Below are 15419 nucleotides of genomic sequence, written 5' to 3'. Positions count from 1 at the left end.
ATTGTTTTACATAGAAATTCTCTCTAACGGAAATAGCTGGAACAATTTCTTGTAGGAAATTTCACCCGTGGTGTTGGAACGCCGGTTTCACGAAGAAAATGCGCGGGAACAAGACACGTTTTGTTCAACAGTCTTCGAAAGTTCGTTACGAGAAGTTGGACATTCGAGGAGCATGCAGGCCTTTTTGAAAACCGGAAAATTAGGGCCCTCGGAACCAAAGAAACCTTCCACTTCGCGTGCAAAGGACGAGCGCAGCGGTCCTCTACCAGTATGGGTTGAGAAATAGTAAGGATACACCGCGTGTAACCTAGATTACCTAACGTCTCGAATTCTAAGATTTTTTTTATCTCAACAGCCGTCCAAGGACTGTGGAAGATGTCGTCGAGCAAGGAGAAGTCGTCGAAGTATTACGACAGTGTTTAAAGGGTGGCGATTTTCCAAATTTATTATTCTACGGTCCACCTGGAACTGGTAAAACGAGTACCATCCTAGCTGCTGCTAGACAATTATTTGGCAGCCTTTACAAGCAAAGAATATTGGAATTGAATGCTTCAGACGAAAGAGGAATTCAAGTTGTGAGGGAGAAAATTAAATCTTTCGCACAACTCACAGCAGGTGGAATGAGAAATGAGTACGTTAATTTGCATTGATCTTTGTAATGTTACTTAAATAGCCAATGATGTTACAGTAAAAGGTCTGAGAATTATGATAGAACTACATATACAAGCCCCTTAAGGGATTGTTGTAATCAGGAGCTATAGTGAAGTATACTATTTGTTCTTATTGCCAACTAAACAGCAACATGCTTTAAGCAGATTTCGTCCAGAAGCATTGTAAAGTTTCAAACTTTTGGTTTTGCATTAGAAGCAGACAAATGTACTTTTGTGAGTCTTGTATGTGGTTCTCGTAATTTCTATGATAAAGGCACAACCTGAGGCTTACTACAAATAATGATTTTAAATTATGGAATAGATAATATATTTTTTGATAGAAATATTTGTTTTTAGTGGAAAAAGTTGTCCACCTTTCAAGATTATTATCTTGGATGAAGCAGACAGTATGACCAGTGCAGCACAGGCTGCGCTTCGTCGTACGATGGAAAAAGAATCTCACAGTACTAGATTTTGCTTAATTTGTAATTACGTATCAAGGATCATTGAACCCTTAACGTCTCGTTGTACAAAATTCAGATTCAAGCCATTAGGAGAGGAAAAAATTATTGAGAGATTAGAATATATATGTAAGGAGGAAAGTTTGAAGGCGGAGAAGCCAGTCTTACTAAAAATCGTAGAAGCTTCGGGCGGAGATTTGAGACGCGCTATAACGTGTTTGCAGTCTATCACTAGGTTGAAAGGCAAAGGAATCGAGATTACTGTCGACGATGTGGTTGAGATCATTGGGGTATATAAAATTTTCTCTTTAGATATCAAATCGTGATAATATCAGATTATGGCATATGTGGATAATTGTAGATTGTCCCTGAAAATTGGTTGGATAAATTGATAGAAGTATGCCAGTCAAAAGATTATAGTAAAGCAGAGGCGTTTGTTGACGAGTTTATGTTAGAAGCATATGCGACATCCCAAGTAAATTTCATAAATAGATGATCACTTATCGAAAAATGATCAAACACATATATTACATTTTTAATAATTCTCACAGGTCATTGAGCAACTAAGTGAAAAAATTATAAATACGACAGAGTTCACAGATAAGCAGAAAGCATTGATTGGTGAAAAACTTGGGGTAAGAAAGCATGCAATCAGTTTTCTGCAACATGACATTGATGACAACACGCGAACGTTATTTCTCATTTTATTTATAGGAGTGTAACTACAGATTGCTAGATGGTGGAAGCGAGTATATACAACTTATAAATATCTGTTGCGGTATTATAAAAGCTTACGAATTAGCATAGGTGTTAAGTGTTTTTTATATCAAATAAATATTTATTATTTTTTAATTGCTATTCCATTACATTCTTCTCTTTCAAATCAATAGGCTGAAATTAATCTCGAAGTGAGGAAACGTTAAGGATGCTGCTGTCCCTACACTTGTGTATGTGTATCTTCTCCATTTCCCTACACAAGAATTTACACTAGATGTCCCTAAACAGAAATATCAAGCTTTGCGAGAGTACACACTCAATGCGAATCTGTTACAACTGTTATTAGAATAACGTTCGAATCGTTTCACCGATTTGCTATTGAAACAAAGAAATCTGATGCGACCCGAAAGAAAGTTTCCCAAGATCGGCGAGACGCAGCATCGTCGCGCACTCTTCTCGGCTGTATGCTATGATTTGAGAGCCACTGCAATCGGCGTGTAGGGGCGTCGTTGCTGCGTGCAATGTGTATCGTGTAGGCGTTGGCGAGGAAGAGACAAGTCGGGGATGTGTCCGTAAAAAACTTGCGGTTTCTGCGTACTCTGCCGCACGTGCACACCTCGAAATCGTGTTACGCGAACGATCGGGCTCCGGAGCGAATGTACCGCGCGACCATATCGCTTCGAATCGCCTCGCGAGACGGCCCCAACAATTACGGGGCGAGGAAAAAAAAGTGCAGCCAGTGCTCCGTATATTCTTTCGTTTCTTCCAGAGGCCACGTATCGGTGGCGTGTGTACACATCGCGTTGCTCCTTGTCATAGAACTTTCGGACGCGTACAGAGTTCGGTCGGTTTCGGAGTAAGATCGACGACTTGGTTCTGTGAACCGACGAACGACGTTTCGCAGATCGACGCCCGTACCAGGATGCAAGGACGTCTCCGAAGGGCCATCGTCAGTGTTACTCGCACGAGTTAATTTCGACTTGATTTACCAGTGTGCCGGACCGAGGCACAGCCTCGAGAGACGTACAGATATCAATTTGGAAGAAGAAAATACAAGAAGGCAGGAGAAGAAGCAAGCAGAGATCCGCGAGAGAGTGAGAGAGAAAGGAAAGAAACCGACGGAGGAGCGTGTGTACGGGAGATGTTCGAAATCTTGAGACGAAATCCTGGTGCGGGAGGATTCGGTTATCAGCGGCCACGATCGAACGTATTATCGCACGCCGGATTATTCGGCGTATGAGGCGACACACACACGCGCCGGTGTCTTTCTCTCTCCGTGTCCCTAGGTTCGTGTGAACTAGCGGCAAACTGTGCGTGTGTGCGTGTTTTTCCCGGCGAGGAAATCTCGACTCGCGACGGCTGCGGTGGCGGTGGTGCTGTGTCCACTGGCATGAGATTTTTATTATTACATCGTCGGCACACGCTCCCGTGGAACTGCTCAACGTAGCGGAGTACGCATCGTGTGATTTGTTTGTGCACGAGTCGCACACCAATATTGGACGTTGGAAACGAAACTGCACGATCTTAACGACGTGACAAAGGATATTACAGAAATTTTTTTCCAACGATAGTTCGTTCGTTTCTCTGTTCGTCCCTTAGGCTGTCTGTCTAATGATAGCGGGCGTTATCGCGTCACGTTTGACAACGCGACTCGATTTATCCGCGTAACACTATTCCCTCGCGGATATCGTAAATACGTCGGATTGTCTCGTGCGTGGTAACTTAGTGGTGCTGTGGGAAACGTGGAAAAGACGTCGCGAGGGTGGATGACACACGCGGGACGAGTATCGGCCGGCCAAGGGAACGAATTCGCGGATTCGTCGCCGGTGAATCATTTTGTACGTATAAGCTTCTTGGAATATAACAGGCGGCATGGGAAATATCGTAGAGAAAGTATTATTCGTTTGATGCTTGCATATTTATGACATAAATGAAATCCATAAAAATAAGAGTAGATTAAAGATAGTCCCAGATAGAATATAGATTAAAAGCGTTTGGTCTGGTTCGACTGCCGAACGGAATTGTCACTGGAACAAGTGCTTAACGGGATCGTGTTTTCTGCCCGTAAACTTCACGTAAAAATAGCGTTGACGAGCGTGGTCGGAATAGTATGCCGTTGTATCAGAGTTATCGGATTTTTCACTCATGATTTATGCAATGAATCGTAGTAAACAAATGTATTTCTCTTCTTTTGTACCTTGTATGGTTCAAATTCATAGCTATTATTACATTACTCAAAATTCTTATCGCCTGTACGAATCATTGATCGATAGCATTATTGACAGAGCTGGTACTAATCTGACGATATGGATATAAATTACGATAGAGGACAGGCGTGTTTATTCCAGCGGGATATTATCACGAGCTTTACATATTTACTTTAGCCGAAGCAAATATCAATAGGCTCGAATGGTAGGATCGACGGAATGTGATACGACATACATCGATCAAGGATCAGAGCTGTTGACGAGAAACGAATGACGCCGCGAAGTCAGACGGACTCGCGGTTGTCGTAGAAACGGGCATTGTCTCCCAGTCTCTGGGCTAGAACTATCGGCTTTTGAGCAAAAATTCTTGTTACACGGAGTCGTCAGGATCGCACTTGTTACTCCAGTGCAATGGCATTTCTTGAGAGTAGGCGGTGGGTTTGTTTTTGTTTTGAAAGGTACGACACTCGATGCCGTGCGCGTCCGCATGCCTGCCAATGTATAATATAATGCACATAATTTGCATTTAATCCTGGCACGATTCATGACCTACCAAAAAAATTTTTTTGAATCATTAACACAAAGCTGTTTTGGATTCATACAATCATGGGAGTAATTGTTCCTCTTTCTATAAGCAGCTACCGATGCTAGTTGCAGCAATACGGAGCTATAATTTATGTAATTACTATAATATTAAATGATTTCATGAAGATGTCGATCATACGCGCTGCTAGAATAATTTTAATTAATCCTTTGCGGATTACGGACGCGTTATAATTATGGACTGGGGCGAAGAACCACCAGGAATATTTTCCTGGAAATTAAAATCTGTTCTAGTTACGCCTGTAAGAATAAAACAAAGGATGATCAAAACGCCAAGGGAAATTCAACACGAGCGTCGACTACCTCCGACTAAATATTCCAACTTTTACAGCTTGAATTTAAAGTTGTTTCAAAATTTACTTGGTTTCCGTTGAACGTGAGACATGTTAAGAATTAATATGGCACGCAAGCTGTAACTACGCGAAAACTCATAATGAGAGCTTACAAAGCGAGCGTCGTATCGTACGAGCTTCCACGCGCTCCAGGACACGTTTCCCGGAGTCTTGCCCTCGCTGACACCCTCGGTGCCCGTTTGTATCCGGTTAGATAAGGGGCGAAGTTGCCTTGTTCCACAGAGCAGCGCACAGATATTATACGTACGTATATACCAGCTTCCAGGCGCTCCTTCTGCCTGGAACACCGATAAACTCCTTCGCCTAATTGCTCGGGACGAAAGTTAGCAAACGATTAGTTTCCTGACATTTTCTCGTCGTTCCGCGCGGAGCGATGTGTAAAAATTGTGCTGAAAGCCGAGCGCGTGGTCGGAAATGTAGTAAAAAAGAGTTTTCGCTGTCGCTAGATTCATTGGTCACGGTAGCATAACAGGATAATCTTTCAACACAACCACCGGTGGCGACGTTGATAAACCGCAGGCTTGCCCGGTTGGAGCACCGCTACGATCCGATAGAGCTTGTTACTGTTTCCCCGAATAATGTAATGCAACAAGTTACATACTTTAATTCCCGGCGATAGTGTGCAGACACTTTGTAAAGAGTTTCATATCGAACAAGCTGGATTTCGTTGCTGGTTGTGGTGGTCGCGTGACGGTGAAATAAGAAAATGCAGTAGTACATCGAGCAATAATAACGCAGGTAGCAAATAAGTGTACCGTAGATCGTCGACCGGGATCACTGGACCGATGAGAAATTTCCTTCGGTCGGTTCCGACCGCGAGGTCGGACCCAGTGCTCCAAATCGGTAGCTCGGCGATGGGTGGGCAAAGTGAAAAGTATCCGACGATCGTTTCACGGAATAACCGTCCATTTAATTCGTAATCGAACGATCCGCGGCCGCTTTAACAATGCTTTTGAATCGAATCGTCGGTGTCCCCCTTTCGAGCCTCTGAATAGATCCCCTGAGCGTTTCCAGAGGCGATCGGAACGGTGGCTGCTCGTGATTGTTCACCGCGGAAATGACGTTGTCACGTGTCACCTGTCCGATCGTTATATCGGCCGGCTAATTGAGCCGGCCGGAGTTATTTAAACCGACCGCATCGACTAGCCGCGTTCGATTTAATTAAACGCGGATCGACGCGTCTTTCAGTGATGAAAGGGTCCATTTGGTCACTGATCTAAGCGTCGACGCGCGGATTCTCCTCCTGGAACGTACCAGGTAGTCGCATTCTTTCTTTCTAAATTCTTACGGGAGCCCAGTTCGCAGTATTACCAATCATTAGCGATTTAAGTATTTATTCATAAAATCGTATAATCTCTTTTTTAATTCTTTCAATTTAATCATAAAAAATTAGTAAACGCATTAATAAAAAAAGAGAACGCTGGTACGAACAGGTTTCAATTTGCGATAGATAAATCCGAATAACCGTGAGATAGAGTCGGATCTTTCGTAAAGACGTTCGCCAGGAATCGGCGAGCACGACTCCTTTTATCCTTCACTGGAGCGTTTTGTTCCGCCGTACTCCGGAAACGGGGCCGTAGGTAGTAAGCGATTTTCATCGCGAATCAAGAGATAATCGTAGAGGAACTGTATCTATCCGAAAATTGCTTAACGAGAATAATCGAGGGACGTATCGAACCCGGTCGATTAAGCATCGGGTACTACGCATAGATAACTTCTGTCGGGGTAATCGCTGATTCTTTTATCGATTCGTCGGTTGATTGGAGTCGTTGAGTCACCGAGCAATTCTCGGGATATGGTATTAACGCTTAAAACACTTTTTCCAACTAGGACTAATCTCTCGATAAGCATCGCAGGATCTTTTGTTAAATAAATAGCAGGAGAAAAACCGAGCCACTCGAGTACGTGAAAGTATGGATGTTTTACCACGAGCTGCACCTAATCTCGTTAACCAAGGGACACTAATTCTTCCGTAATCTAAGAAATGCTGATGCCACGTGTCTGCCAGTATGTACTGCGCTAAACGAATTTTCTCTCGGCGATCAGACACATAGGTGGGGAGTTTGACCCATCGGATCTCGATCGAGGCATGGTCGAAGAAGAAGACGCGAGACCGGTGCGTGTCCAGCTGTTTGCCGGCTAGTAATGACTGGGTGTATAATTTACGAAAAGAGCAGAACACGGTCGGAGTGGAGAACCGTGGCCATTCACGTGAATAAAACCGTCACTGGTCCCGCGGGAGCAGGAGACAGGGAAGCGGGAAAGGAATTCCATAAATTCTTGAGGAGGCCCCTTTCGAAAGAATGGGACACGATTACCGTGCGCCGCCGTTCACCCGGGACAACGAGTCTCGTTATTGTTTCAAATCTCTACGCGCCAGTTTGCCAGTGGTAAAATTGTATTTTATGTAGCCACGGCTGCAACGAGGCCCCTCGTTTTCGGTATTCCGACAATTTCCACGAGCTACCAACTTCTCGGCACCCGGAAAACTTGGCTACGAATCAAATGCCTATATGTATTTGTGGCTACAATCTCAACGTTACTCGTATGTTTCCCGAGGATAATTTCGAAACTAATCAGAACCTCTTGTTTTTAATCAAGATATATTATAAATATTAAACATAGATGCATGTATAAGATTTTCAGAGACTCATGTTTCTTTGGATTTGGTGAAACATGCGGATGACAATGTCTTGATGAAGGACTTTGCGGGAGTCATGTAGAAGACAATAATTGTATTTTAATGGGGAGTTGATTTGAATTTCAGTGAGTTGTCCGTCGTTGGGCGATGACCCCATCGGAAAAGTTTCCGTCCTACCCCCTACTGTACTAACTACGGCTAGTTCAGTAGCATCCCCTCGTCTCGTTGAAACTCGTCCGAGAGATCGTTATCGTCGAATCTTCTCCACGCGGCTCGGGGAACCACCCCGAGGAATTGAAAGTGTCCCAAGAGACACGGATGTATCCTGAACGAGTCCGTGTCGCGATCTTTCCAACAACTTTACTGGCCGGCCGGAAATTTGTCAGGATTTCTCCGTAACAAGAAATTCTAACGAACTGAAAATTCCAAGACTCAAAATCTTTTAGAAGAAAAATGTCGACTCATCGAATGTGTCACGGATTTCATCAAAGAGGCAGTAGCGCAGACGCAACCAGAAAAAGAACACAAGTACGCGCGGTGCATGAGGACGCCTTTTGGTTGGACCATTTTCTTTCTCTATCATTGTTATCGTCGCTGCTGCGCCACTTTCCCGAGCGTACCGCAATTTTACGATAAATCTAGTTGTTCAGCTGCAAGTTTCTCCGTTCCATTCGTTCGAAAGTGGTTCAGTTTTCGAGGGCACCTTGTACACGGGGCCCTGGAATTATAGACCGACAGCCTGGAAAATCAGTTTTTCCGAGCGCAGCCGTGAGGAGCCTCGGTTTATTGCATTGCTACGCGGCCGCCGAGGTCCCCAGAGCGTACAACAAACTTGTTTTTGCCCTTAGTTCCCCAGATCCCAGCCTTGTGTTCTTCGTTACCGTCGGACGTACCTACCGACGACTTCCACTGCAGTCATACTGCGAACGACCCGTTGTAAAACGAAAAACCACGTGAAACATTTTTAGGTGCCTACCTAGTTTCTTTATCACACCGCGATACGTCCCAGCTCGTCTTTTTTTCGTTAAGCTACAGCAGATTCTTGGGTCTGGGAAAGCCATTTTTTCGGTCTCTCGGAAAATAGTTCAACCACTCGCGTTCCGTCGTCGTCGCGGTAAACCCGAAACGTCTAATTAGCGTGTCGCGTTACACGTTCCGTCGTCTAATTTAAGTTTCCAGCCGCGCATTCGAAATCACCGGGCTTGACACGCGACTCGTCCGCGCGTCAAACGCTTTACCATCCTAAACGATGTACAAAAATTACGCGTCGCGCTCCTTTCTCGCAATTAAACAACAAAATCGATAAGAAATTGAAGCGCATCCGCTGTTCGCAGGGGAAGAGCGAGAGCGGGGGAATTGATTCGAATCGATGAAAATTCTTCAAAGGAGGGGAAGCTACCCTTTTTACCCGGGAAAGTATGCACGGCATATAGGACAGGCCGATAAATGCAGGGACGAAAAGAAAACTGATACGGGACGAGCAATACGTGTTCCTCTGGGGAAATGGAGCGTGCACGTCAAAGAACGATGCCTTCGCGAGCGAAAAAATTCGAATTAGTCGTATGTGTGCGTGTGTCGACTGAATTGTGACTTGTCCGGATGCAGCAGACGTCGGTGAGATACTCGAAAAATTCCGAGGCAACATATGTCGTACGTACACACGAGATAAAATTATTCTCAGGAATTGGAAATCGGGAAACACGAGTTTGCCTTACGCAAACGCTGGAAATTAATATTTAACGAGTTTCTTGCTACGCGTATCGTGTTCCATGGTACGTTAATGACCACGAAAACCGATGACAGATGTTATTAGAAACGATGAACACAGGAGAATGCAAATAAACGAATATTAACTGCGAGCGAACGCGAAACGCAAAAAGCGTTCTACGTTACACGGTGTTCGATGGATTTCATTTGAATTGGCAGATCATCGATGTACTATGAATTTATATAAAATTGCTTAACGGTAGACGGAGCGTAAACGATAAAACCGCAGGAAAACGGCTCGGCGAAGAAGGTGTTAATCGAAAGAGGGAGAGGCCGCGGCTGGCGGGAAATTCGAGAGCATCCGGCGTTCTTAATCGACCGAGTGGGGATTAGAAGTTGAAGAGTCGATTATTGATCTTGACGCCGCGCCACGCCACGCCGGACTCCGTCCGCCGGACTTTTCGTCCGTTTTAATAAGCCCTCGGTTTCTTCCGCGGCCGCGATTTCCCGTGCGTTGCGTTGCGCTACTGGGAAAAAGAAAATGCGAGAGAATAGCCGCAACACGTTACTTTCCCGCGGAAAATGTTTCCTGTTACCGGTATACCATTAGGTACATACGTGTTTTATTACTATGCTATTGTACCTCCAACTATTGTAATACCGAGTGCCCCGTTCTTCATCGCGGTAGGAATTGTACAAGAAATTCAGATAGGATCATATATTACTTCAGAAATAAAGTTTCCTCTTGCTCGTTCATTCTTTTGTTTTCGATGATTATTCTCGAAGGCAATCCGATCTGACTTCTCCCTGGAGTAAAGACATACCAAGCCACTAGGTAGGATCGGAGTGATTTACCGTACCTACATTTAAGTCCTACATTTTACGCAGAGGTTCGTCGCTCTACGGTCGACTGATCGCGATCGTATCGAGGCTTCATTCGATTTCAGATTACCGGTTGCGATCATTTTTCCCCATACTCAGCCGGCTACCCCAGCGTCGCGCCGTTCACGTTCGTCTTATTGCCCGGGGATGCGGATAAATTGAATGAACGCGGAAACTAATTTGCTCCCTCTTTTTTTCCCCCCCCGTTCGGATTTTCCTTTTTTCTTTTTTAATAAAAAATCTCCACCGAGAACACGAACGAACGAGCAGTGTATTGTTCACGATCCTCGACGTTTCACGTATCCTCGCCGCGAGTCTCGATCGCGTCTCTCGCAAATTAATAGCAGACTATGATTTACCGTAAGGTAACACCCCCATACCTTCGTTGGTAAATTAGTGCCGCGATAAATTAGTGGTGTCAATGCTGCGCGTATTATAGATACGTACGTAGCTACGGCTTATATTTGCCAGCGAGCATCCACGCTACGGAATTTGATGAAGCTGTGGTTGCATTCGCGAAATTCGATCCGCGCACTGATTGCCCTAAATGCCAATTTTCTTGCGTAATCGATATTCCGTCGGACTGCCGTCTAATACGCGTACCCGCGCGTATCCGGTTCGCTCTCTCGTTTTGCAAACATCATTCATTTTTAAGAGTCGCGACTCGGATTCAGGTGGCTGGAAGAAGTGCGCTTACTAGCGTCGTACTCGCAATTTCAATCGATTGCTTTTTTTTACCGATTAAGATCGAGGATACTCGACTGCGAATGATCAAGTTTTTACCGAGTCTTGGTTGAGAACAGAGAGAGAGAAATTTGATTGCAAAATAATTCAGCCGCGTATGATTAACGCTTTTTCGAGCAGTTTAATGCGTCACTTTCACTGAGTAGATATGTAAGTACGTATACGAATGCACGTACGGATGTGTATAATGCAATCGGTGCAGATTCGAAGCATCGGAATTGTGCAACGTTTGGATTCCATTCGAAATCGCATTGCGATTGTGGCCACTTGAAATGAAAACTATTCCGAGTAAAGATGTGAAACATCCGTTAGCTGGTAAATTGAAACATAAGAAATTTTGAACAGGTGCATCGATCGATGAGGGGGAGAGTCCCTTTCTAATTTTATCCCGTGCGCCACGAATAGGCGAAACAGAATAGAGACAAAAGGGCGATGATACCCGGGTAGAATAAAAAAAAGAGCGGAAGTGGAAACATGTGCCGACCGTAGGAGACATCTCTGATTTGCGGCGATGTTCGTTACGCCCTAGGAAGTAGGTTTTGTTCGAAAAAAAAGGGCTGCATCCTCCGGTTTTTCGCGCTCCGAAAACGCTGCGCTTCCCCGAGTGCACGCGACGCGATACGTAATAAGTGCAGCTTCGCGTGCGTCCTTGTACGCGAAAAACGATTGTTCAATTTCGTGCTGCATTCCCCCTCCCCTTCTCTTCTATCCGTGGAATTCGTTCAATTATTCACCAGACTAACGTGTAATCGCGATGAAAGAGAAGAGATAACGAATCGCGCCCGGGATGATAAAATATCTGGCAAAGTTCTTTCTACAGGGCAGAAATATCGCGGCTATTCCCCAGTGGAAAAGGGTTAATTTTCTTCGCTGAGAATCAGGCTGCGTTATGCCCGAGAAATTTCAACTTAGAAGACTTCGTTAACCAAAGTTACGTCCTTGTTCGCGGTACGATAGAAAAGTTCACGGCTCTTTCAACGCGACGGCATGGACGGACGTGAGAATTTGACGTGATTTCATTCTTTCGCCGTCGAATCTGTTGCCCGTGGACGACGAACTCGACGAGCATCCGGTTGTCCAGCCGGCCCCCAGAATATCGCTAATTCCGTGCCAGCCGTTCCGGTAATTTATGAAACGCGACATTTTTATTTCATTATTTCGCACTACGACGTTGGATGTGTCGTTATTTTTCAGAGTTTTCCGCGCGAAAAGTGAGAGAGAGAGAAAAAAATATCCTCACTGGCTCGTCGCTACGGTGAAATATTAAAATACGTACAGGCAATAAATATTTTACTACGGGCTTTGGACGGCTGTGCGTATATTTGTCCGGACGTTAGCTCTAAACGAGATTGACGAAGAGCTTTTGATAAACGAAACATTGTGTCAACAAAAAAGAAAAAAAAGGCCGGGCAACATTGCTTTCCCGCGTGCCTTAGTTTTTCCCACCGACTCTTTTTATTAATACCTGTTTCTCGTTTCTCTTCTCTCTTTTCTGCTCACGCGTTCATTTCAATTGCACGACGCGTATCGAATTATCAGGCTTGATGAAAATGTGGAAATTACCGGGTTCGCCGACTCGTATATTTCCTTAGTTTTTTTTTTTATCCCGGATGCCATCGATTTCACGAGCAAGGTGGCTCGCCGGGACACGATACGGAGTTCGAGTCTTGAATTGAAACGCGTGAGAGCGATTTGCATAACGCCGGTGAAATAAAATGAAAAATGGAATTAAAATGTAACTTGGTAACGCGGTTATTCTCTGACCAACTAACGGCCCACAATGTTCCTGGAAGAAACGAATCGATAAATAGTTATTGAATAATTGAACAGTATCACGATCGCTCTGTCTTCATTCAGTATTCATTACGCACTAAATATCCGTACCTATTATTCATGGAATTTCTAGATAACCATCGATGAAATATCGCCATGCACACATATTGTCTCTGTGCCGAACAACTATTCTTAATATCCTCGAATAAAGCGACGCATTCATTAAGCAAGAAATATTGTCATATGGGAACTTCTGGCATCAATGAAATCTACTGTTAGGAAACTGAGATCTCGAGGAACGTAGGCGAGTTTGTACGAGCATATGAAAGAAATTTTGTTTAACGGCCCAGCTGGAAGATAATCTGTATCCTTATCCCATTGCCGTTATTGGACGTGACAGGAGGATTGACAATGAAAAATTGACATGGGATCGTAGTGATTTGGAAGCGCGTTACACGAGACGCGATTACGATGAAATACGCGTACTCAAACGACGTACGCACGTATGCGTGCGGCCGCCCGTACCCCCCGGTTCATTCATTGAAACACGCGTATGCGTTCACACGGTGGGGGAACGTTATCATTGGGTGCAGAGGGAACCCAGGGTGGGAGAACAGAGACAGGTTTTCAACGCGTCAGCCGGAAAGGAGAATGAGGTTGCGGCGGAGTTCTCGTTCTCCCGTGATATATCACTCCTCTCCTCCGTTTCTGTCTCTCTCCCTTGTTCTGTGTGCGTTTCGAATGTAGAATTCCCTCTGTGTTTGTGACGCTGCTCGCCCGATCTATCGCGGATGTATCGTGGCATCGGGATTATATATTTAGGTTGCTCCGAATCCATTTTTTATCGCTCTACGCTCAGTAAGAGGAACTGAATATGCATACGGCATTTACTCGGTAACAATTATTTTTACCAGTAAAAATTATCCATCGATACCGGCACCGATTCCAATTTCATTTCCCAAATTAATGTCAAAAATTCTGTTGCTTATTTTAACGCCAGCGCAGTCGGAGCACGAGAGAAGACGAAGTTAGAACGTATCTTCGGTCCATGATTCTAGAATACTTTTGCTGCGGAGATAATTAAGAAGGAATGTATGAAAAACAACAATTACGATCACTTGCATCCTCGGAGCTTTTCTACCGTCATCGATTTTCATACCAATAGACGGAATCATCGTACGAAGCCTGGTACGAATTATAATTAAAAAAGACCTGCAGACACGCACGTACACATGTGCACATTGAGAAATACTAGACGAAGAAATGACATAGGAAGAAAGCAACGATGCTGGGATTATTTTTCCGGCTCGAAAATCGCTCGGGTCTGTCCCGCAGCTATTATATCCCAGGCAAAGCTTCGACTCGCGTTTGGAATCGTGTCGTGCACGCGCTTTTCGTGCCCCGCGGACAGAACTGACTAGCGTGACTTAATTCTTGTCTCCTCGTTTGCTCTTTCTCCCTGCCTGCTTCCTTCCCTCCCCGGTCCCTCCCTGTCCACCCCCTTTTTTTGCCCTTTATCGGCCCGTCGACCGTGCGACAGGTATCTACCAGCGATCGCGTAACATCGCTGTATCGTATCAAAATGGTCTTTCGCACAATTGTACAATCTCTGGGGCAAACGATATTGCATTGGCCTACCTATCCAATCTGATTCGATCGATACTGGAATCCAGGGTTAGAAGTGAACGATTGGTTCGGGTCACCAGTTTGGTTTCACGCAGCCACGTGGATCGATTCCATCTCGTAAGGAAAGAGAGGCATGTAACACGTTACCCAGTGAAAGGATCATGACAGCGTGGAATTCCGTACGTCTCCGGATTCAACCTTTCTCTGCTCGTGTCAAGTGAATTTTATTTCACAACGCCTTTCGATGCGCGTTCCACACGCGGCTACGTGAAAATTGCATCACCTTCTAACCAGACGTCGAACGACTCATCGATGCCAAAATAAATGTATAAGAACTTCGATTCAATGAGACTAGGACGGAATAGACAGCGAAGATTGATCGGCGAACCTCTCGCGGGCGAGACTCGACTTGACTTCCAACGAATTATCCGTAGGGATAAGGAAAAGAACACGAGTCGGGAACCGAGTTCTTTTTTGTACGCGTGAACGGGGACAGAAGGGATTAACCCGTTCGGGAACGGGCGGGAAACCCGGTTGATCCAATTAAAAAGAAATTGAAACGGGTCCCGCGCGTTATAGTGAATGGCTGTCCTCGTATCGGATTCGCGCGAAGGTCGCCTAGTCACGGCACCGATTCCATCCACCGCGCCGCGCCGCGCTATTGTGTTCGTTCTCGTTTCGCGCGATTCAAAAGCGCATCTTTATCAGGCCAACTTCGCCCGGCTCTCTTTCTAAATAGAAAAGTAACTACGTGCGAGCCATTGATGTACGCGCGACGTGGCCATTAAGGATGTATAGGCTATACACTTAAACAATGCTAGCTTGTTGAATTTGTCATTATAGATTCCTATTGCTATCAAAAAACTACCTGTAACATTTTAAATCAATTCATGGGTTTTTTGATAAATTATAGCGACTTAAAAGTTGCATGTACTCTTATGGTAATCAGCAGTAACCCAAAGAAAACTTTCTGGTATTTGGTGTGCATGCACGAAATTGGAAGAAACAACTGACTTGAGGAAATACAAGCCTGAAAAGTATGGAATTCTTTACGC

At 44.7% G+C, this 15419-nt stretch overlaps 2 protein-coding genes across 14 annotated transcripts in view; both read left to right on the top strand.

Moving 5' to 3' along the window:
* The first annotated feature begins 71 nt into the window (after positions 1–71).
* On the top strand, positions 72–1969 carry LOC108623984 (replication factor C subunit 4). Of its 2 annotated transcripts, XM_018022896.2 has the most exons (6): positions 72–285; positions 356–631; positions 1008–1401; positions 1473–1586; positions 1663–1746; positions 1826–1969. In XM_018022896.2, exons 1-6 carry the CDS (start codon positions 173–175, stop codon positions 1916–1918), a joined length of 1074 nt encoding a protein of 357 aa, XP_017878385.1. In that variant the 5' UTR covers positions 72–172; the 3' UTR covers positions 1919–1969. The 2 variants fall into 2 exon arrangements, with proteins under 2 accessions (XP_017878385.1, XP_026668609.1); XM_026812808.1 differs by lacking the exon at positions 1473–1586.
* A 98-nt stretch (positions 1970–2067) lies between these two features.
* The window catches only part of p120ctn (adherens junction protein p120), a 38356-nt gene continuing 25004 nt past the window's right edge, over positions 2068–15419 (top strand). For all 12 annotated transcript variants that reach the window (XM_026812807.1, XM_026812806.1, XM_026812805.1 and 9 more), the window contains exon 1: positions 2068–3666. The gene's annotated coding sequence lies outside the window, so the exon portion shown is untranslated. The remainder of the gene's footprint in view (positions 3667–15419) is intronic.

The sequence above is a fragment of the Ceratina calcarata genome, unplaced genomic scaffold, assembly GCF_001652005.2.
Source record: "Ceratina calcarata isolate Rehan_Ccalc_2016 unplaced genomic scaffold, ASM165200v1 scaffold297.2, whole genome shotgun sequence".
In the NCBI taxonomy this organism is placed as follows: domain Eukaryota; kingdom Metazoa; phylum Arthropoda; class Insecta; order Hymenoptera; family Apidae; genus Ceratina; species Ceratina calcarata.
Note: the sequence above shows the minus strand (reverse complement) of the source record. Positions and strands in the feature narration are given on the sequence as shown.